Source organism: Cyclopterus lumpus, chromosome 1 (genome assembly GCF_009769545.1).
Source record: "Cyclopterus lumpus isolate fCycLum1 chromosome 1, fCycLum1.pri, whole genome shotgun sequence".
Lineage (NCBI taxonomy): Eukaryota > Metazoa > Chordata > Actinopteri > Perciformes > Cyclopteridae > Cyclopterus > Cyclopterus lumpus.
The window spans coordinates 22,617,075-22,640,003 of NC_046966.1; the positions used below are offsets into that span (position 1 = coordinate 22,617,075).

At 44.9% G+C, this 22,929-nt stretch overlaps 3 protein-coding genes across 5 annotated transcripts; all 3 read left to right on the forward strand.

The window, feature by feature from the left end:
* Window positions 1–98: 98 nt before the first annotated feature.
* rcor3 (REST corepressor 3) lies at window positions 99–8,387 on the forward strand. Of its 2 annotated transcripts, none has more exons than XM_034561712.1 (12): window positions 99–535; window positions 696–752; window positions 1,818–1,895; window positions 2,006–2,058; window positions 2,387–2,548; window positions 2,657–2,781; window positions 3,045–3,123; window positions 3,422–3,640; window positions 4,368–4,445; window positions 4,935–4,992; window positions 5,536–5,780; window positions 6,079–6,976. In XM_034561712.1, exons 1-12 carry the CDS (start codon window positions 412–414, stop codon window positions 6,457–6,459), a joined length of 1,659 nt encoding a protein of 552 aa, XP_034417603.1. In that variant the 5' UTR covers window positions 99–411; the 3' UTR covers window positions 6,460–6,976. The 2 variants fall into 2 exon arrangements, with proteins under 2 accessions (XP_034417603.1, XP_034417524.1); XM_034561633.1 differs by having other exon boundaries at window positions 100–535; window positions 3,401–3,640; window positions 6,079–8,387.
* A 705-nt stretch (window positions 8,388–9,092) lies between these two features.
* On the forward strand, window positions 9,093–14,374 carry traf5 (Tnf receptor-associated factor 5). 2 transcript variants are annotated; one of them, XM_034561173.1, is made up of 11 exons: window positions 9,093–9,224; window positions 9,868–10,139; window positions 10,243–10,306; window positions 10,438–10,539; window positions 11,352–11,516; window positions 11,610–11,687; window positions 11,803–11,877; window positions 11,960–12,055; window positions 12,153–12,293; window positions 12,416–12,575; window positions 12,671–14,374. In XM_034561173.1, the coding sequence occupies exons 2-11, from the start codon at window positions 9,889–9,891 to the stop codon at window positions 13,255–13,257; spliced, it is 1,719 nt and encodes a 572-aa protein (XP_034417064.1). In that variant the 5' UTR covers window positions 9,093–9,224; window positions 9,868–9,888; the 3' UTR covers window positions 13,258–14,374. The 2 variants fall into 2 exon arrangements, with proteins under 2 accessions (XP_034417064.1, XP_034417152.1); XM_034561261.1 differs by having other exon boundaries at window positions 11,963–12,055.
* A 3,365-nt stretch (window positions 14,375–17,739) lies between these two features.
* On the forward strand, window positions 17,740–22,023 carry zgc:172076 (uncharacterized protein LOC563955 homolog). Its single transcript, XM_034525483.1, has 9 exons — window positions 17,740–18,012; window positions 18,506–18,552; window positions 18,635–18,833; window positions 19,386–19,543; window positions 19,775–19,907; window positions 20,055–20,196; window positions 20,344–20,467; window positions 20,840–21,026; window positions 21,461–22,023. Exons 1-9 carry the CDS (start codon window positions 17,997–17,999, stop codon window positions 21,619–21,621), a joined length of 1,167 nt encoding a protein of 388 aa, XP_034381374.1. The 5' UTR covers window positions 17,740–17,996; the 3' UTR covers window positions 21,622–22,023.
* The last annotated feature ends 906 nt before the right edge of the window (window positions 22,024–22,929 follow it).

A 22,929-nucleotide genomic window follows, 5' to 3' on the forward strand; every position in this document is an offset into this window, starting at 1 on the left:
AGTTTGTGTAGGCGGAGGGATCTGCTGCCGCAGTAGCTGGAGTCGCACTGCCGCCCGACGGTGCGTAAAAAGCCTTCCGCTGCGGTGGTTAGACCCCCCCGCCGGCTCTCACTCCGTAATCGCTTCAACCGGGCGTACAACTTCCCTCGCAGCTGTCTCTTACACATCGACACTACGTCATATTTAGAGGAGACTCTGCTGTCGTTCACAGCCCGAAGTGGTTGTAAATAAAGCGGCGAGGCGAAGAGCGCGGCAGTGACACGGACGGAGCTGCGGCGAGCGAGCGAACTGCAGCAGAAAGAAGAAGAAGAAGAAAAAAAAAGAAAAAACCTCCAGCTCCTGGTGACATTTTATATCCCGACGCCGCGGCTGAAAAACACCACAAAAAAACGGCGAATTCGAGGCGCAAAGATGCCGGGAATGATGGACAAAGGCTCGGAGTACTTGGGGAAAGGCCGCTCGAACGGCACGAAGAGTCCGTCCAACGCTTCCAACGGACATTTCTCTGACGAGAGCGGCAGCGACGACGAACACGGCGAGTAATATAGCCTCGAACAGCGGCTCGTCTCGGTTGCGTTTATGTGCGCGTTTTGAACGGGAACATTATTATTATTTTTTTTAAATTTAAAAAAAATAAAAATGTTTAAATAAGAAAAGAACAATATCTAATTGTTTCCATGCTGATGTTTCCACAGATGTGGGGATGCGGGTCGGAGCCGATTATCAGGCCAACATTCCCGAGTTCGAGCCCGGTGAGTTTTACTGGTTTCTACCTGAGTGACGGACAGACGGAGGGGAGGAGCGGGGGGGAGTAGCCTCGGACACGTTAGCCTTCGGGAACACACTGTGAACTACGCGCGTACACGCGCACAGCTTCACGTGGACGCGTTCAAACTCGTGACTGGGACACTTTAAACGAGGTGTTGGTTCATTTATATCTCTGTTCATGATTTGTTATTTAACCGGAGAGAGAGAAACGTGAGCCGAGGCTACCTTCTCACCAACAACTTGTGACATTTCTGATCACTGGAGCTAAGAGTTGGTTTGTTTACGTTCTCCTTCTTTAGTTTCCCTCCACTTATATGACATATTGTAATATATTATTTTTGGCCAACGTGAGAGAAAAGGCTGCGGGCAAAATAAATAAATAAATAAGTGATAATAATGATAATAATAATAATAATAATAATAATAATAATAATAAATTAACAGTAATTACTTTTCAAAAACCAAGGCAATAAAGTCCTGTATTTGATTTCCAACACTGACTTCCATTAAAAAAATAAAATAATATAATATATATATATTTTATTATTATTATTTTATTTTTTTATTATTATTATTTTTTTTTCTTCTTCTTTTATTTATATAATTTTCTGACTTGTATATTATTTCTTTTCTTTTCGTGTGGGATTTTGACACAAGTTTTTTTAAAGCACATTCCTCCATTAATATTTGAGCATGAAAAATGCAAAGAAATCTGATAAAACTTTATCCAGCATTTTTTTTTTTTTAAAGTTTACTCTTGTAATAGATTACCTCCCTAAACATATTTGCTCCATATGGCAGCACAATTATTTTATAGAAACCAACAAATAAGTTAAAAGGCGAAACATAAAAAAAAAAAAAAAAAAGGGCTAGCGATCTAGTGTGGGTCCAAATCTAAAAACAATGGATACGACATTTCCCACAATGCAACTGAACTCTGGACAGCTTTGAACATAAGATGTTTCGTCAGGTTTTCTGTGCTCTGAACTCCACGCGTTACGTTGGCGGCGTGGCCCTTTAAATGTGTGACGAGTGTGATGTTTGTTCAGGCGCCACCAAGTACACGGACAAGGACAGCGGAGGGATGCTGGTCTGGTCTCCGTATCACACCATCGTCGACTCCAAATGTAAGTCCACTTCCTGTCATCCACACGCACAGCTGAGCTCCCCCCCCTCCCCCCTCCCCATCAGACTGATCCAACTGTGTATGTCTCCCCCCACCCCCCTCCCCCCACAGTGGACGAATACATCGCTTTGGCCAAAGAGAAGCACGGATACAACGTGGAGCAGGTGAGCTACGGAGTAGTAAAAAGAGGTTTAACCGTTTTTATATACACCCTAAACATGCCATCACTAGGATCCACTATTACGATCCGGAAAATATCAGTTTGTGGCACTCGGACAGCCGGCATTAACCCGCAAACCGCATTAAATACAATAAAGCTGGTTTTCAGGGTGAAGATCACACGCTGACATGCACGTTTTATTTAGTTTACGATAGAAACTCTGTGACCAATTATATACAACATGTAATATATAAGCTTCTTTTTCTTTTTTAAATCGGATGTTTTTCTCGCACTGCGTGTGTGTGTGTGTGTGTGTGTGTGTGTGTGTGCAGGCACTCGGCATGCTCTTCTGGCACAAACACAACATCGAGAAGTCTCTGGCCGACTTGCCGAACTTCACCCCGTTTCCAGACGAGTGGACGGTGGAAGACAAGGTGCTGTTCGAACAGGCCTTCAGCTTCCACGGCAAGAGCTTCCACCGCATCCAGCAAATGGTACCCCCCCCCCCACCCCCAAGTACATTTACTACCTGTATACTTGTACTTAAAAAGACTGAATGAGCAGTAAATCTTGACTTCTAACATGTTTTTTTCTTCTTACAGTTGCCGGACAAATCCATCTCCAGCCTGGTGAAGTACTACTACTCCTGGAAGAAGACCCGGTCCAGGACCAGCCTGATGGACCGGCAGGCTCGCAAACTGGCCAACAGGAGCAACCGCGACGACAGGTACGGCCCACGGGTGTGGGAATGCACACGTGTTATATTACATTTTTTAAATATATATTACAATTTTATTTCTATGCTTCAAAGTATTTTTTTTATGTTGGCAAAAAACATTTATTTTTATTCAGACAAACCATAGTTGTCATGTTTACGTTCTTCTTCTACGCATCTCATGTGTCCGTTTTGGGATCTTGGCCGGCTGTTGTTTTTGTTGTTGTTATTGTGTTGAAGTGTACCAACTGAATTGTGGCTTCTGGTTGCCGTAGTGATGAGGAGATGGAGGAGGCCCCTCCCATCGAAGCCAACGACAGCGACTACGACCCCAACAAGGAAACCAAGAAAGAGGTACGTGGACTGTAATCTAAGAGGGGGCTTTTATATTATTATAATATTTCTCTAAACATATATATTGATTTTTTTTCAACTTGACCCTTTACTACGATGAATCTGTCTTTTTTTATTAATTAGTTTTATTAGCTACTTAATCTAGAACAATGACCATTATTTAAATCTATCGAGCCCACAAAACTGACACAATGTAGTAAAAGACGAGTAAAAAATATATATATATATAACTGTTGGTTCAATATCAAGATCTTATTTAAAAATGGCCGGTGTGCAGCTCTGTGTTTCCACACCCCAGAATCCGGTGGAGCCGGTGCTGCCGGGCTCCAAGGTGGCTCTGGGCCGGCGGGAGCACCACACCCTGCAGCACCGGCACCACCAGCGGAGCTCCCGCTGCCGCCCCCCCAAAGGCATGTACCTGACCCAGGAGGACGTGGTGGCCGTGTCCTGCAGCGCCTCCGCCGCCAACACACTCCTCCGTCAGCTGGACATGGAGCAGGTGTCCCTCAAGAGACAGGTAGGGGGGACGGTCCGGAACCTGAGTTTAGCTTTGTGTCTTGAATAATGACGCTAAACACTAATGAGGGCAAGAACACATGTAAAACACCTGTAAACACCTGTAAAACACCTGTAAAACACCTGTAAAACACCTGTACACCACGTGTAAACCACCTGTAAAACACCTGTAAAACACCTGTACACCACGTGTACACCACCTGTAAACCACCTGTAAACACATGTAAAACACCGGTACACCACCTGTAAAACACCTGTAAAACACCTGTACACCACACATAAACCACCTGTACACCACCTGTACACCACCTGTAAAACTCCTGTAAAACACCTGGTTTGCAGGTAGTGTACAGTATTTACAGGGAGTTTACGGGTGGTGTAACGTGTGGTACACCACCTGTAAACACCTGTACACCACCTGTAAATACTGTACACTACCTGCAAACCACCTGTAAAACAGCTGTAAACACCTGTACACCGACATTATTGACGGACAGAGTAATTAAGACTCCCCAGATAGTCCGAGATCATCACAGGAAACACGTCCACACAACTCAGCGGTGAACTGGGCAGCTCGCTCTGTCTTCACAGGTGAAGGACCCCAGGTGCTTTTCCCCCAGTCGTCCTGTGCCGTGCCTGAGCTGCGCTGCCCCCTGCTGGCAGACTGTGGAGGACACCGTGTGTCACGCAGAAGGCTAAGCTGAGTGTTTGTGTACCTCGTTCTTCAGGTGCAGAACGCCAAGCAGATGAACAGCGGGATGAAGCACATGTTGGATTCTGGGATCGAAGAGTTCAGACTGGCTGAGGTGACCATCCCTTTTTTAATTCATATTTTATGTTACTTTGTACCTATACTCTACTTCATCTCAGAGGCATAGCTTGTACTTTTATACTCCACTATGTTTATTTGAAAACTTAAAGTTGCATTTCAGATGAAGATTTTACACACAAAACACATCATCAGTATATAAAATAAGTTTTGTTCTAGATTTAACGAGCAAAAGTACCCGTAAAGCTTGTTTATGTGTTAATGCAGCAGCAATAATGGTATCGTAACATAATGGTACACTGGCAAACGAATACTTTTACTTTCAATACGTAGGTCATACTTTTGAATGCAGCAATATTCTCTAATAATAATAATAATAATAATATTATTTAAAGGATATCAGACTGTTTGATAGTTCTTTAACTCTCGAGGTAATTGCTTTTCTGCCCTGTGTGGAAACATAAAATTCTTTAAGCGTTGAGTTTTGATGAATCGGTCGCTAACCGTCAAGTCGTTGTTGTTGCAGAGTAACCAGAAGGTGAACGCCCGCTGGACCACAGACGAGCAGCTCCTGGCGGTTCAAGGTGAGCTTCTTCACAGGCGATGGAGTAACGGGTTAAAGGAGCTGAAAGCCAACAAAGAAGGAAAAAAAAGCCTTTTATCTTCAGTAATGTGCCGTTAACTAGAACTTGTAGTAAAGGATACCTTATCTTTCCTGTGTCTTTTTAAAGATGCATTCATCAATATTTTGATGTTAGCGGTGGATCAGATGAGAGCGGAGTCATCGTAGCTCAAAACAGGAAATTAGCAGAACTCTACTGAGCTTCTTTTTTTTTTAAGCCTCTTTTAGCTCCTAGTTTTTTTTTTTTTGGCACTTCCTATCTGTTTTGTGATGACCCCGCTGTATTGAAGACGACCTGCTCAACAGCAAACAGCAGATGGACGTAGTTAGAGACCAGCTGGTGGACGTAAGGGAGCTTTTAGCAGCTAAAGAGACAGATATTTCCCTCAGGAGTTGGAGGAGACCAAAGACGGAGGTAAAAGAGGAGAGAATATTGGACTTAATGACCACCGGATAAAATCCCTCCCTTTCAATTGCCTATTTTTCTTCTTCGATGTTTCTTCAGGTGTGAGGAAGTACGGGAAAGACTTCCAGGCCATCGCCGACGTCATCGGTAACAAGACGGTGGGCCAGGTGAAGAACTTCTTCGTGAACTACCGGCGGCGGTTCAACCTGGACGAGGTGCTGCAGGAGTGGGAGGCGGAGCAGGGGACGCGAGCTCCCAACGGAGACGGCGTCACCTCCGGGGAGGAGGGCAAGACGAGCTCCGCCACACCGTCGGGGAAGAGCACCGACGAGGAGGACGAAGAGGTGAGGCGTGTTTTTAACAGGATGCGGGTCGTTTCTGGTGTTTTGTCGCTTTTTGGTAGCGACATACCATCAGCGTCATTTACCATTTTAATCAGTAAAAGCGACGGCAGTGGTATTATTATTATTATTATTAATTACTCAAATAAATGAAATCTGAACATGGTCGGAGTCGAGGCATCAAAGTGTATGCACTTTTGGTGCATGTTCGGCCATTTAAAACAAAAGGTTTACTTCAAAAACGCGTTCCTCAGACCCAGTTTCTATGCCCCCCCCCCCCCCCCTCTTCTCCTTACTGCAGGGTCAGGTGACCTCCTCAGGCGCGTCTCCTGCTGCCTCCTCTTCCTCTTCGGCTCAGATTCCAGTGACGTCCAGTACCACCTCCTCCTCCCTCCACCAGCCCCCTCCCCTCCTGCGGCCCTCCCTCCCGGCCACGCCCTCCCTGCACCGCCAGCCCCCGCCCCTCCAACAGCAGGCCCGCTTCCTGCAGCCCCGCCCCACCTTGCAGCAGCCCCCGCCACTCATTCGCCCCTCCAACCCCATGCCCCCCCGCCTCAACCCGCGCCCTCCCGCTCCCATGACCCTCGGCGGCAACCCCGGTGGGTCGGGTCCAAGCTCCGCCCAGCAGCCCCCCAGCCAGGCGGTCCACCAATCGGAGGCCTCGTCTTCCTCCCTCCACTGACCGACCTCGGACTAAGTTTCTGCCGAAGAGAGGCGAGAAAGAAAAATGTTCAATCTGAAGCTGCTGTGTTCAGGTCCTGTGGGGAAAATCTCGAGTGACTTAATTCTTCAGAACAAGGACAGCGAGTGTCACGTTTTTTTTTCTACTCTCACCACACAAGAACATAAAGGTGACACATGTACAAGGAACACCATCCAAAGTGTTTATTATTTGGTCGACAGTATTTTCAGGGTCTTTCCCGCAGGACTTGTGATGGACACCTGTTTTTTTTCAAATCTTTGTTTTGCAAAAGCGGAGCCTGACACATGGCGTCCCACAGGGTTCGATCCTGGGTCCACGCTTTTTTTTCTTCTTCTTCTCTTTATCGTTATGCCAGCGGTACCGTGTACATTTCAAAAGTGATTTATCAAGTATTCATCAGCAGCCAAGTACATACTAAAAGATGGATGTTGCAGTATTTTCTACAGTTAAATTAATCTAATTGAAATAAAGTAATAGAGTCTAATATAACTTTGAATTAGGTTTAAATTCAATTGAATCCGTGTATCTTCTTACATTAAGAAAGTCAACATTTTTATTGATTTCATTTTAGTTATCATCTTTTTTTGAGTCGTCTTAATCCTCCACTTTCCAGAGTTATTACATGTAATGTGTACCGAGTCCGCCGACTCTCGTGTTAACTACCGGCTGCCCAGAGGATTTTTTTCGTTAACCCATGATCCTTCCTCTAGCGCCACCCTGAGGACTAACATGTTCATGTTGTGGCCGTCGTGAACGCTGCGGCCACTAGGGGTCACTGACGTGGTCACACCTTCTCCAAAAGGGCTTTTTACGATCTCTCCTACGTACAACCTTTTTAAAGCCGAGATCCAAATGAGGAAAAACTTGAGGCTGTCTGGCGTGTTTTTCTCATCGTCAACAAGTCTCGTGTTTACACTCAAGCCAACATCGTGTCAGTCGCTCTCTATACCGACTGACTCACCGTGTCTGTGGCTCGGTTCCTACTGAAGAAGCAGTCTCGGTAATTACCCTAAAAGATCTGAAATCTAAAACGTCTAAAAAAAATCAAACGAGCAGAAGGAAATAGTGCATTAGTTGGGGACTATTTTCAGCGGCGGATTAATCCACATTTGGTGTTGTAGTGATGAAGGAACGTTGGGACCCGGTGCAACAGCTCGCCGAGGAAGAAGATGTCCACGCACAATATGGAGTCAAGTCGCTGTTGGTTTGATGCCGAGCATGAAGAAGAAACATCGGCTGGGACTTCGACAACTCGCTGAGACACAGAAGCGGCGGTAGAGCACCTCCGTGTGGTGAACAGTAGCGTTACACATCCACGTGTACAGTCTGGTATCTATTCCACTCATTTGTAACCAGCTGTCAAGTAACTCATTAACTAACTTTTTCCTTCTTTTTTTTTTTTTTTTAACACTAAAAAGTACCCTGATGTGTGTAGAAATGTGTCCCGTCAGCCAAATGAGAAACGTTCCTCGCTGTTCTCATAATTGTTCCGTGGTTTGGATTTAACGTTCTCAGAGTAGCTGTTGTGCCCCCCCCCCCCCCACCCCCACCCCCACCCCCCTTCCTCCACATGTTGAAGATTCATTTTGAAACTAAACAACCTAAATGTTATCTCCGTCTGGACCGTGAGCTTCAGATGTCTGTTTTTGTTATTTATTTCTTCTTCTTCTTCTTCTTCTTCTTCCTGGTGCTATCAGTTTGGACTTGGTGTGAATTTAAATCATTGTGAAAGTGCTCTTAATGCTTTTTTGTTTTGTTGGACAAACCGTGCGTCACAGCGTTAAATGTAACTGGAGTCATAGAGTCAAACTTAAAGAGTCCTTTTTTTTTGAGTTTCAACGTGTAAAAATATTGCTGTTCAAATGTAGCTGCTGAGACGTCTCATTAAAAAAAAAAAGACATTTGTACCATCGGACTGTTTAAATTCTTCACATCTGAACACACAATTAAACCAGAGCACACCCCAAACCACCTGTTTTTATTTTAGGTGCTGTGTGACTCCATAAGCATATATATATATATATGTGTGTGTATATATATATGTGTGTGTGTATATATATATATGTGTATATATATATATGTGTGTATATATATATATATATATTATTCTTGAAGCAGCAGCAAACATGTTTACAAATATATAATACAATAAAATAGCAGGGCATATTACATTTAAGAATTTAAAATAATAAAAGGAAATGAACAAATAAAAATGAAAGTGTATACAGTGTATTGTAAGAGATTCAAAAATGTTTTCATTGCTTCTGCTACAATATATTTATACATAATTATACAGTACCTTTTGTTACTGCATTAGTTACTTTGCAGAGAGCAGAATATTGATACAAAATATAAATCGACTGATTATTTATGAAGTATTATTAAACACCAGCTCCAACATTAAAGTGATAAACACAATGTACCAATAATGTATACATCTATAATATATACAGTAGCATTGAGTGAGTACTTGAGTGGAATTTGAAGGTAGTACTTGTACTTGCAACAGAGTATTGTACACAGATATGTGTGCCGAGTACTTCCCACAACACCCAATTCATATTTCATGTAAATGAGTTCACTCAGTAGAAATAACAGCAGGTTGTTGACGCGGACTCACTTCCTGCTTCTGTAATTTCCTCTTCCGCTGCCGTTTGGAGGGCAGATCATCGATCCCTCATCAGTGATATCGATCCGCTGGGACCGACCCACTGCAGCGCGGTGGTGCCTTCAGGGGCCTTCAGGTGAGATTGCTTGAAGACTTGAGAGGTAGGAGAGAGAAAAAAAAATGCACCAAACCTGACGACGTTCCGCCTCGGGGAGAAAGCGAAAGTAAATCACTTAGACATCTAAACGTTTGGAGCGGATCAGAGGGGTCGGGGTGTGGTTGTTTTTAGTGACGCAAACTGTTCTCAGGTCAGTTTTTTAAAAGTTGAATTTAAAAAAGACGCAGCAGCGGGGATTCCCCTGCAGCCTGAACTCACTGAAACCCTCACTTCCATTGAGCTTTACTGAATACATTGATTTATATCGATACATATATTTATATGATGATGATGGTCATTATTGTTACAGAGTAATAACTTACCGCGCGCGTGTGCGTCATCAGCACGTGCGATTGACTGACAGGAGTCGAGTAGAACTACTACTTTACTTTTGTTTGGCCGACTTCTAATGGAATAATGTTTTTAATGTCGGACTTCTTTTTAAACTTTAAATATAAAAAAAACATGGCCAGTATTGTATTGTAATGCGCCACTGGTTCATTCAAATATGTATTTATATAAAAAATGTTTTGCCTAAATGTACATTTATTTATTTTACCCTAAAAACATGCCGAATAAATATAATATTATATACCCCCCCCCCTCTGTGTGATCGGTTCAGTCCGACCTCCCGCAGACTCCAATGGCGACACCCGACCCAATGCTGGGAGGACGCGAGGGGTCCAGCCCGCTGTCCGAGGAGGCCCCGAGGAGGTCCGGGGGGTCCGGGGTGAGCTCCTGGGAGACGGAGCTGACCTCCGTCCAGCACTCGCTGAAGTTTGTGTCGACGCTTCGGGAGGAGTTCGTTTGTCCCGTCTGCGGCGGAGTCGTGCTCGACCCTCAGCAGAACTCCTGCGGACACATCTACTGCTTCCTCTGCCTCCGAGGACTGATGTAGGGGGCCGATAACACTTCACACCGCATTAATCCTTTAATTTAAGGTTTCAGTCTGCTGTCGTTGGCCACGTGTTGAACATCGGTCTGCTTTGTGTTTCAGGGAGAGCTCGTCGCCGTCTGGCCCAGTTTGTCCGGCGGACGGAGCCGTGATCACGCCGGCCGAGGTCACGCGGTTCACCTCGTTCTTAACTGTCCGTGGTCACAAGTCGTGAACGTGTGCCGCCATCACCAGGTCGACATTTTTGAACGCGTCCGATACTAAATCGAGAGGGTTTTTTTTTTTTCCCACCTGCAGGTTTTCCAGGACAACTGCTGCAAACGAGAAATCTCCGGTTTAGAAGTGTACTGCACCAACTACCCAGAATGCACCTCGGTGGTCACGTTACGCCACCTGCAGGTAGGGTTTTGGCATTTTGGCCCGGCGCCATCTTTGGTTTCTGGGGCGTCACGTGAGGGTGGAGCTTAGTACAAGACAATTAGAATAAGACATTTGAAGGCGCTCAAAAAGTTACAAATGAACTCACTCTGAAAGGGTTTAAGTTCAAATACGAACTCTCGCACAACTCCCAGATCGGACGCCGTGGTAGCAACCTGTCAATCACAAGGTAGCCACGCCCTAAATAATTTAATTTATCTTTTATTTCAATTGCTGTATTGAAGAATGTTTACAATGTTTACTGAGGGAATAAATCAAGAGAGAAGTAGAGTCATTTTATATAGACTTCTATACAACCAGAGGAGTCGCCCCATGGTGGTCAGGAGAGAGAATGCCGCTTTAACACATGAAGCATAGACTTCTATACAACCAGAGGAGTCGCCCCCTGGTGGTCAGGAGAGAGAATGCAGCTTTAACACATGAAGCATAGACTTCTATACAACCAGAGGAGTCACCCCCTGGTGGTCAGGAGAGAGAATGCAGCTTTAACACATGAAGCATAGACTTCTATACAACCAGAGGAGTCGCCCCATGGTGGTCAGGAGAGAGAATGCCGCTTTAACACATGAAGCATAGACTTCTATACAACTAGAGGAGTCGCCCCCTGGTGGTCAGGACAGAGAAAGCAGTTTTAACACATGAAGCATAGACTTCTATACAACCAGAGGAGTCGCCCCCTGGTGGTCAGTAGAGAGAATGCAGCTTTAACACATGAAGCATAGACTTCTATACAACCAATTAAAATAAATCTTCCGCCACTTCGTCCTCTGCAGGAGCACCTGAGGTCGTGTCAGTATGAGCTGCTGCAGTGCTGCAATCCGGGCTGCAGGGCGGCGCTGCAGAGGCGCTACATGCGGGAACACCTGGCCGACGCCTGTCCCCACCGCACGGAGCCCTGCCCGCACTGCCGGCGACCGCAGCGACTCGGCTGCATCCAGGTGAAGTGACAAACGCGGTGTCCCTTTTTTTTCTCCGACAATATGTTTATTGATAAGCGGGGATGCTGAGTGCGGTGACTCGTTGCTCCGCAGGATCACGTGCAGAGCTCCTGTCCGCAGGTGGAGCTGGACTGTCCCAGCGGCTGCTCCCTGAAGGTCCCCAGACACAAGGTGAGCCCGTTCCCAGCATGCACCTGGAGACCTCTCTGCACATCAGTATAACACAAAAGGTTTCCAGGACACAGAAGGACAGGACCCCACTAACGTGTATGTGAACGTCTCCCAGCTGACAGAACACAGAGGCTCGTGCGCGCAGCTTCAGGTCGACTGTCCTTTCAGGGAGTTCGGCTGCTCGGTGCAGGTGAGTTTTTACCTGAAGCGCCACAGTCGGGACACGCGAGGCCAGGAGCACCTTGACGACAGAGCACCCCGTTGTGTCCCAGCAGGATAAGAGAGGCAGAGCGAAGCTGCACCAGGACGCCGCCGTCAACCGCCACATGCTGCTGGTCCTGAGGAGCAACGCCCGCCTGGAGCAACGGGTACGTCTCTTAAAACGGACCACCTGTACCTTGTGTGATTATAAAATCATACTACATGCTACTTGTTGTTGCTGCTGCTGTGTGTGTGTGCACACAGGTGGAGGTTCTCCAGGAGGAGGCGCTGCTGCTGCAGCAGGACGTCCAGAGGGACAGCTCGCTGCTCGCCGGCCTGCAGAAGAAAATCCCTCCGCTGCTGCGACAGAACGACAGCGAACACATCGTCGTCTCCGCGGCTCAGGTGAGCAGCACTTTGATTCTCACGTCCGGTCGGGGACTATTTTCCGCAGGCGGATGAAGCTGCATGCGAGCCGCATCAAAACCGCGTCACCTGTCCGTCTGCCTGTCTGTCTGTCTGGTCAGAGGATGCTGAGCAGGCAGGAGGACGTCCTGTCCACCGTCCAGCTGGAGGTCCAGCAGGTGTCTCGGGGACTCGGCCTGGAGGAGCTGGAGGAGCTCAGGAGGTCTCTGGATGCCGTGATCCAGGAAGTGTCGGCCGCCGAGGTCCTCAGAGAACACCTGGGTAAGAACACCTGAAATGAACCCGCACAGTTTCCGGTCCGGTATGCTTCGGGGGGTCCGAAACTTGAACGCTGTCGTCACGTTTCTTCCTCCCAGGAACCTCGGAGGAGAACCTGAAGCAGCACTCGGGTCTCCTGGACCTCCACGCCGCCCAGCTCGGTAGGAACGAGCAGCACCTGCAGGAGCTGGCGGCGACGTCCTACGACGGCAAGCTGATCTGGAAGATCGAGGACTTCGGGAGCAGGAGGGAGGCCGAGGTCAAAGGTCACCCGCCCTGCCTGAGCAGCGTGCCGTTCCACACCGGCACCTGCGGCTACAAAATGGCCTCCAAGGTCTACCTGAACGGGGACGGCGAGGGCAGAGGGACCCACCTGTCCCTCTACGTTGTCCTGATGCCGGGGGACTTCGACGCTCTGCTGCCGTGGCCCTTCAGGCAGACCGTGTCCCTGTCCGTTCTGGATCAAAGCGGCGCCGCTAACCACCAGAGCCTCGGCTTCAGGCCCGACCCGACGTCCAAAAGCTTCCGGCGACCCGCCGCCGAGTGCGCCGGCAACGTCGCCGTTGGATTTTCTTGCTTCCTTCCCCTCGGCAAGCTGGAGAGCCCTCAAAACGCGGCGTACGTGAAGGACGACACCCTGTTTGTCAAAGTGAAGGTGGACATGGCCGGTTTCGACCCTCTCTAGGCCTCCGGTCCACAACGTGTTTTCAGGGTTTGTTTTTATTTTGGTACTTTGGTAAAAAAAAAAGTTTGACATTTCGGGAAATATCGTCTGTCTGACAGATGTTCAGATGGATACAGTTTTTCCTGTCAGCTTCAGGATTCTTTGATGGTCACTCATAATTATTTAATGCCACTTATCTCAAGGTCACGACCTAATTATCTAACACTTGGTGCTTAAATCAAGTTATTTAAGTCCGTCATCCCGATATATATCGGAATCTAATAATCTGCAGGTATGAAACCGTTAAGTGTTGGTCAGGACTGAAAAGTGTCTTTTTTATTCTCCACTTAATAAACAATGCGTTTCTTTTCAAGAGAAGGAGATGATGACGATAAACCGGCAGCTGTTTGCCCACAAATACAGGAAGTTTATTCTGTGTGTGTGCAGACGAGTTCTACTGTGCGTTTATTATTATAGTTTATTAGTCTCGATTGAGCAAAAAGAAACACGAACACTTCCCGTCAGGTAGAGGGTCGTTGCGTCTGTTAAAAAAAAAAAGAGGTACCTCCATCTTCCTGTGAAAGAGCCGACTCAGGGTTCATTCAGGCGTTTCCCATCATGCATTGGGTCTTATCTAATACTTCTCCAATGTTCTCAATAATTTGCTGTGTCAAAAGCTTTCTGGAGGTCAACGTAAATACCGATCTCATCATCGTCATTCCCTCCGTTAGTGCACATAAGTAGTAGTTCTATTTTTCCTAAATGCATACTGATGTTCACTCAATAATTAATTTTTACTCGCACAGAGATCCAATTGTTGCACCAATAATTTCTCTTAATATTTTTGAAAATTGAGGAAGATACCGGGTCTATAATTATCTATTTAATGCTCCGTTTTTAAAACATTGGTATTACCTTTTATAGTTTTCATGTTATTAGGGGAAACAAACTGATTACACATATAGATACAGAGGTCCTACAATAAAATCAATGACTTTTATATCAGATGTTCTTTTGTTTTTACATTGTTTGTACAATTTGTTGTATATTAATTTAATTTATCCCACAAGGGAACATGGAAAATGTAAACTCGTGGCTCCACCTCATTAAAATGATGCTGACACAAGTGATGACACAATACCATGATACAATAAATACTATTTTATTTTATTTACAGATCATTATCGGGGGCACGTTCAAGTGCTATCCCGATACTTCACTTTATCCTTTTAATAATTTTGTAGGACATCCAGACTACGCCAAGACATATGGACATTGTTTTACTAACAACAGGCGTGTTGTTGACGGTGATGTTGACGTTTCCATTATTGACGATGCCTCCATTCTGGGCGAGGACTGCGCGGCTTCCTGCTTCCTTCTGAGGTTCAGCTGCATCGTCCACAGGTTTCAGACCTGACAGATTAAGACAAAATATAGATCTGTGTAAAAAAAATAGAATAAATGGGCCTGATATAATTATAATATAATATAATAAGAGAAGGCCGTGTCTTTGTTTTAACTAAATGAAAATAAAATGAATCTTCAAGCCAAGTTAAAGCTATTAGCATAAAGACTGTGAACTGCTAGCCTGGCCCTGTCCATGCGGTTTATGGTCATATCAAGTGGCTAGCTAGCTAGCTTAGCATAAAGACTGTGAACTGCTGGCCTGGCCCTGTCCAGGCGGTTTATGGTCACATCAAGCGGCTAGCTAGCTAGCTTAGCATAAAGACTGTGAACTGCTGGCCTGGCCCTGTCCATGCGGTTTATGGTCACATCAAGCGGCTAGCTAGCTAGCTTAGCATAAAGACTGTGAACTGCTGGCCTGGCCCTGTCCATGCGGTTTATGGTCACATCAAGCGGCTAGCTAGCTAGCTTAGCATAAAGACTGTGAACTGCTGGCCTGGCCCTGTCCAGGCGGTTTATGGTCACATCAAGCGGCTAGCTAGCTAGCTTAGCATAAAGACTGTGAACTGCTAGCCTGGCCCTGTCCATGCGGTTTATGGTCACATCAAGCGGCTAGCTAGCTAGCTTAGCATAAAGACTGTGAACTGCTGGCCTGGCCCTGTCCAGGCGGTTTATGGTCACATCAAGCGGCTAGATAGCTAGCTTAGCATAAAGACTGTGAACTGCTGGCCTGGCCCTGTCCATGCGGTTTATGGTCACATCAAGCGGCTAGCTAGCTAGCTTAGCATAAAGACTGTGAACTGCTGGCCTGGCCCTGTCCAGGCGGTTTATGGTCACATCAAGCGGCTAGCTAGCTAGCTTAGCATAAAGACTGTGAACTGCTAGCCTGGCCCTGTCCATGCGGTTTATGGTCACATCAAGCGGCTAGCTAGCTAGCTTAGCATAAAGACTGTGAACTGCTGGCCTGGCCCTGTCCAGGCGGTTTATGGTCACATCAAGCGGCTAGCTAGCTAGCTTAGCATAAAGACTGTGAACTGCTGGCCTGGCCCTGTCCATGCGGTTTATGGTCACATCAAGCGGCTAGCTAGCTAGCTTAGCATAAAGACTGTGAACTGCTGGCCTGGCCCTGTCCATGCGGTTTATGGTCACATCAAGCGGCTAGCTAGCTAGCTTAGCATAAAGACTGTGAACTGCTGGCCTGGCCCTGTCCAGGCGGTTTATGGTCACATCAAGCGGCTAGCTAGCTAGCTTAGCATAAAGACTGTGAACTGCTAGCCTGGCCCTGTCCATGCGGTTTATGGTCACATCAAGCGGCTAGCTAGCTAGCTTAGCATAAAGACTGAACTAATAGCCATCAACGCGCTCGCTTACGTTTTTTCCTGTTCTCCCACTGTATCTTTTATTATTATGAAGGTCAGCACTTATCGTTAATATAAAGACCGGATGATTCACGAAGCAGATATACGTTATAGTTATACAAGTCAGCACACGTTGTCTTTTACCCGCTAGCCAACTTCTCCGTAGCTGCTTATGACAATCATTGACAAGTTGGTTCATGAAGAACAACAATAAATGAGTCACGAGAGCTGTTCACAGGATTGTCCGCCATCTTTCAGTAGTTCAGCCGATTTACTCTGACGAGAGATGAAGAGAATAAACGCAACAAAGAAGACAATAAAACAAGCAGAATAATAGCAGTCTACTATTGTTGTAATTAGCGATTAGCGACTAAGCCAAAAACCGCCCTCACCTGTCAGGAGCCTGGATAGTGTGTGTCTCCTCCCGCCTTTCTTTTTCTGTCAGTGCAAATGCATCAAACCCAGAAGGCGTTACCACAGGCCGACACGTGGTGCCTCACATTTTTATAATATTTATATATTTTATATATACTTGCACATGTAAATAAGAAAGTTTATGTTTTAAATCAATACATAAAGAAAGATATGATCATTAATAAGGGATATTATGAAGAATATAGGAAGGAATGTATTATAAAGCATAAGAGATGATCACTGTTTTAATAGTGTAACTGTTTGTTTATGACTAATGTAATGATTACCTGTATGATGCACGAGAATGAATGATGTTTTATTGTTTAGAGATAATAGTTAAAATGGATGCCGACTGAAAATGATTCCCCTGAAAAGCCGAAGCATTACTTCCCACAGTGTTCAGACGGAAAAAGAAGGGAACGAAGGAAAAGATCATTTAGAGAAGGCAAGATGGGAACAAAGAGAAGGATATGAAGTGAAAGCAGAAGGTGGCAAAAGAAAGGAGGGGAAGATGGAGGTCAAGAAGTAAACTAGGGGGGCGTTGCAGTCACGAGTTAACAGCGGTGAACACTGTGACATCAGTGAAGAATAAAGTCTGAGGGATCGAGAAACACGCGACAAGTGAATTCCATCATGTGTTAGCTGGTCGTCGTGGTAACCGTCTCCCACGTTTGAGATGAAATCATCTTCTCCGACTCCACAGAGGAAGAATTAACCAGGAATTGACTTATTATCTCATAATAATGACTTACTATCTCACAATAATGACTTATTATCTCATAATAATAACGTACTATCTCACAATAATGACTTATTATCTCATAATAATAACATACTATCTCACAATAATGACTTATTATCTCATAATAATAACGTACTATCTCACAATAATGACTTATTATCTCATAATAATAACGTACTATCTCACAATAATGACTTATTATCTCATAATAATAACGTACTATCTCACAATAATGACTTATTATCTCATAATAATAACGTACTATCTCACAATAATGACTTATTATCTCATAATAATGACTTACTATCTCATAATAATGACTTACTATCTCATAATAATAACTTACTATCTCACAATAATGACTTATTATCTCATAATAATGACTTACTATGACATAATAATAACTTACTATCTCATAATAATGACTTACTATCTCATAATAATAACTTACTATCTCACAATAATGACTTACTATGACTTACTATCTCATAATAATAACTTACTATCATAATAATGACTTACTATGACTTACTATCTCATAATAATAACTTACTATCATAATAATGACTTACTATCTCATAATTGTGACTAAAATGGGCTTTCATACACATGTGTGACGATTGTAATCAAGTTAAAGTTCCTTTTGAAGTATTTTTAACTTGTTCTCCACTAGAAGTGAAAGCGTGGCGGTCCTTTCCACCTCCCGTGCGGTTATAAAAAGGCCGCCGTTGTTGTTTGGATTGTAACTGGACTCCTGGCCGGCTGCAGGACGAGCCGCTCGGCCAACCGACGCGACTATTCTCGGACCCTTTGTTGTGCTGACGGTCGTACGGGCTGACGACATGTGGAAGGTCAAACGTGAGTGTTTTCACTGCATGCTGCGTGTTTTTCACTCAGTAAATCAATTCGGCGTGATGGCGTCCAACAGACGACACCGACGTGATCACCGGTCGATCGCTGTGGTCCTGAACGCCTCTTCGTGGGGTTTTCTGACTTTAAACGAGATGCACGTGGAGTTCTTTACGCACGTTCGATTCAGTTCCAATCTTAATGGATAATAAGGGATCTTCGTTGATGAATTATGTAAAAAGCAAATTTTCTCATCTTTGTGGTCATCACAGTTTCACACCTGCAACGTGTTTTAATTGTTCTGTGGTTAGTCTTTAAGCGTTATTTGACCGTGTCCGCGTGAGAGAGAGGAAACATTAGGATACCAAAAACAACTTTACTCGACTCATCCAACAAACAGTTGCTTAAAAATGTGTCAAAGTTCACAATATGGATATAAAACCTACTTTTTTAAGGTGCCATATTAAAAAAAAAGGTTTTCAACATTTTGCTTTTGTTGCAGCTCCGGTTGCCTTTCCAATGGAGACGAGGTACCAGACAATTTTGGAGGTAATCATGACGTGCTTATTCATAATAGTGTGAGACAGTAGACATCCTTCAGAGTAAAAGCTCTTCCTTCCTGTGTGTTCAGAGCCTGGTTCCCCCAGACCCCATGTCCCACTTCCACCTGAGGAGATTCTCTCCCGACGAGGAGTTTCCGGACCTGAACAGGAACTCCACCTGGATGGGACGGATCCTCACACCGGCCATGTACCGCCGGCAGTTCCACCGCTGCACCCACAGCGGGGTCATCTTCGATGACGTCATCCGCCCGGGCCTCGAGGAACCAGGTGATGTCATGGTGATGTCATGGTGATGTCATGGTGATGATGGCTGTCAGAGAGACTAAAGTCAGGAAGAACGGATGGAAGAAAGCCATTCGAGTAACAACCAGGAATTATTTTTTAAATAGAAACTATATATATATACATATATATATATATATATATATATGTATATATATATTTTTAATGTATATTTATATATAAATATGTATTTATATAATTTATATATATATTTATATATATAATATATTATATATTATAAATATATATATATATGTATATTTATATAATTTATATATATATATTTATGTATAATATATATATATATAATATATATATATATATATATATATATATATATATATGAATAACTGTATTGCTGTAGATTTAGATACATTTAAAGGTAAAAAAAAGTAAAAGTTAGTCAGTTAATTCAAATCATTCCTCTTATGGCCACTAGAAAACAGCATTTAAGTGACAGAACTCCAGAAACAAGTCAATACGTCTCCCTTTGTCCTGGGAGGGTTGTGAATGTGAATGTCCCGTTTGTGGATGAAGGTGATTGGTCCGCTCCCGTATCCGTGGGCTGCGTCGCGGGCGACGCTCAGTGCTACGTGCTGTTCTGTGACTTCTTCGATCGAGTCATCGAGATGCATCACCAACACGAGATCACCAGCCAGACGCCGGAGGCCGACTTCAACCACGACAACTTGAAGGTAGCGCCTTCAACCTGCATAGAAGTCTATATAAATGACTCGTTACAAAAAGCCAAGATGGCGACAGGCCAATAAACACAACATGTAACAAGGAAGTCTGACGTATGATATTATTATTATTGATTATTCTGGCCAACATGACTGATGCTCGACCTCTCTCATTTGTTCAATGCTAACGCTTTAGCTCACGCCGCTAACTGTAACTGTGACGTCGCATGTTTTCGTGTTCAGGGCTCTTGCGACTTGGACCCGTCGTACGCCGTACGCTGCGAGGTGAGTGTCGTCCGAGGCGTCGACGACTTCAGCTTCCCGACGCACTGCAGCCGAGGAGAGCGCAGGCAGCTCCTCGCGCTGGCCAGGAGAGGTACTGCACGTCCGCGTTTTAGTATGTTTGACCTTATTTTGTCCACACGATCAACCGTTTTTGGGTTCCGGTCCAAAATCCGCTCCTCTAATAATCGTGCGCTGGTAACCAGTTAGTCGACCAGCGTGTGCCCTCTGTTCCTCGCAGCTCTGCAGCGGCTGCCGGGTCGACTCCACCTCCTGGAGGAGCTGAACCAGGAGCAGCAGCGGGAGCTGAACCTGGACCCTCCGTCCTCCTCTCTGTTCCGCATCGGCGTGGCCCGGGACTGGCCCGACGCCAGGGCGGTCTGGTCAGTCTGGTTTCGTACCCATGAGTGTTTTTCTTGTCCCAGTGACGTGAACCTGAAACCAGTCCCTCCCAGTGTTTAAGAACGCAAGTGAAGCGTCGCAGGAATTCTCTCGTCGAACATGCAAAGTCACCTCGTCGCTGCTTGCAGGGTCAGCGAAGATGGCCGCCTGGTGGTCCGGGTCAACATGGAGGACCACCTCAGACTGGTGTCCACGCGAGACGACGCCGACGTCGCCGAGGCCTTCAAGTGCGTCAGCACCAACCTGCAGAAGGTCAGCGGCTGGGTCTCGGGAACCGGTTTTTATGAATGTGTTGTTTTCTATATCTGGTTGTTGTTGTTTTTTTTTTTTTAACCCGTGACCTCTGAGCATCATCTCGCTACCTCTAAAAAGTCAACAGCCCGTTAGAAGTGTAAGTTCACGACATCTGCTCCCTTCCCTCCAGATGTTTATACCACGGGTAAATAATAACGTAAATATAAAGACTATATCAGACCAATAAATACATTTTCCATCTGGCCAGTTCACACAAGCAGTCTTTAACTGGTCAGACTGGGATGAATGCAGACAAACAAACACGAGGAAGGAAAAAGAAGAGAAAGGAAAAAAAAAAGACCTAATGACCTTTGACCCCTGCGTTTCCAGCTGGAGGCGTCCTACCGGGAGCTCAGACACCCGTTCAGCTGGAAGCAGCAGCTGGGCTGGGTGAGCAGCTCTCCGGCCGACGTGGGGACGGGCCTGAGGATCCGGGTCCACCTCAGGCTGCAACACCTCCCCGGGCACAAGCGCCTGCAGGACGTCCTGCAGAGACTGAGGCTCCGCATGGCGACAGGTACACACCCACCTCACCGCGTGACTCGATATATATATATATATATATATATATATAAGTACCACAAGTATAAAAGTGCTCATTTTGCAGAATAGGCCATTTCAGAATAACCTATATAATATTATTGGATTCTAATTATTGAGGCGTTGATGAGTTGATCACTTTAATGTTGCAGCTGGTAAAAAGGTGTAGCTTGTTTTAATTACTTTATATGCTGCCGGGTGGCCCTTAAAGTCCGAGATGGTCTCTAGATATTTATGGATTCAAGGTCAAAGTGAGTGTAAATATACATTTTTAGTATTTTTAACCATTCACATTTTAATTAAAAGTGTATCTTACTCTAAACGTACTAAATCAGTTTGAAGGGTTTTGATGTCAAAGGCTCCCCCGGGTTTCAAACTCGACTCCCCCCCCCCCCCCCCCATATTTCCCAGAATCCCCGGCGCTGCACTGCGTGAGCAACGCGGCGACCTTTGGCCTGAGCGAGGTGGCGCTGAGCCAGTTGGTGGTGGACGGGGTCAAACTGCTCGTCGCCATGGAGACGAGGCTGGAGGGCGGCCGGGACATCGACGAGCTCGTTCCCACGCAGAAGTAGATCGGGACGATGATGACGATGATGATGATGATTGGCTGGAGAACAGACGGACCGACCAATCAGAAGGAAGCGTGAAACTATTAGCTATCATAAGGCAAACACATGCTAAACTAGAAATACAAAATTATGATAATAGTCTGTTTGTTTTAAGAGTTACAGGATTAGGTATTTTAATATATCAATTATCTTTAAATTAAGGGGATTTTATTAAAAAAATTATCATTTATTTAATCAAATTGTGACTATGTCCTTATATAAAATCTCTATTGGTAAAATAATCAATTCGAACAACCCGTCATTAAATAAAACTAACAGGACGATTAGCTCCCAATTAGCTCTCAATTAGTTCTCATGAGAGCAACGTATAAATAAAACCTCTTTAAATATGTCGTCAAGAGAATTCATCAGCGGTCACAAAATGACAATAAAAAAAAATTAGAAAAAAAGTTGAATTTGTGTGGTTTTTATTCAAAATGTTTGTCATGGCTACACTGGACTTCTGCTACTCTCACGTCGGGTCACGTGGGACGAGTTGTTACCTGGAAGCTGAGGCGAGAAGGCTACATTTTAATTATTAATTTTTTTCAAGTAAGAGGCTCAGATTTACAGTCTTCCCCCCAGGTGACTTGAAGGCAGCGTACACGTCGTTCACGCCCACTTTCCGCCTTCTCCTTCGTGAGGTTTTGCATCGTTTTGATTCCCTTCATGGGTTTTTTTTATTTTTTTTTAAAAATGTGTTTTAAGTGCTAGAAACGTACAGTGCAAAGTGTTCTCCAGTTTCAGTAGTGACGGAGAACCATTGCACGGTGGACCCCCCCTGCACAGACTCGGTGGATTAGTGGGAAAAAATAAATTCCAAAATATACAGAAACACTTGAACCCACAACACGTCTCGTTTTCCTCGGGGACAACTGAATGCATCCGGGATACAAAGCACTACATTCAGAAGGCCGGCGGCGGCGGGACACGTACAGAGTGATCAGGCCCCGAACAGGAAAACCTTTAAAGGATGAATCTGGTGACTTTCTACACGTCGCTTCTTCCCAACAAGGAAAGACCAAGAAGTGTGTGTGTGTGTGTGTGTGTGTGTGTGTGTGTGTGTCTCATGTGGTCTTACTACTAATTATCCACTAGAGCAACAAATGTGGATTAATCCACTGCGGAAAATAGTCCTCAAACAAATTATTTCCTCGATTTAAAAAAATATATAATTTTAATTAAAAAAATAATAATTAAAAAACAGCCAGCATCTGTTTTTAGGAATTTACGGGAGCCTTTTCTTTAAAATGTGTGTGTGTGTGTGTGTGT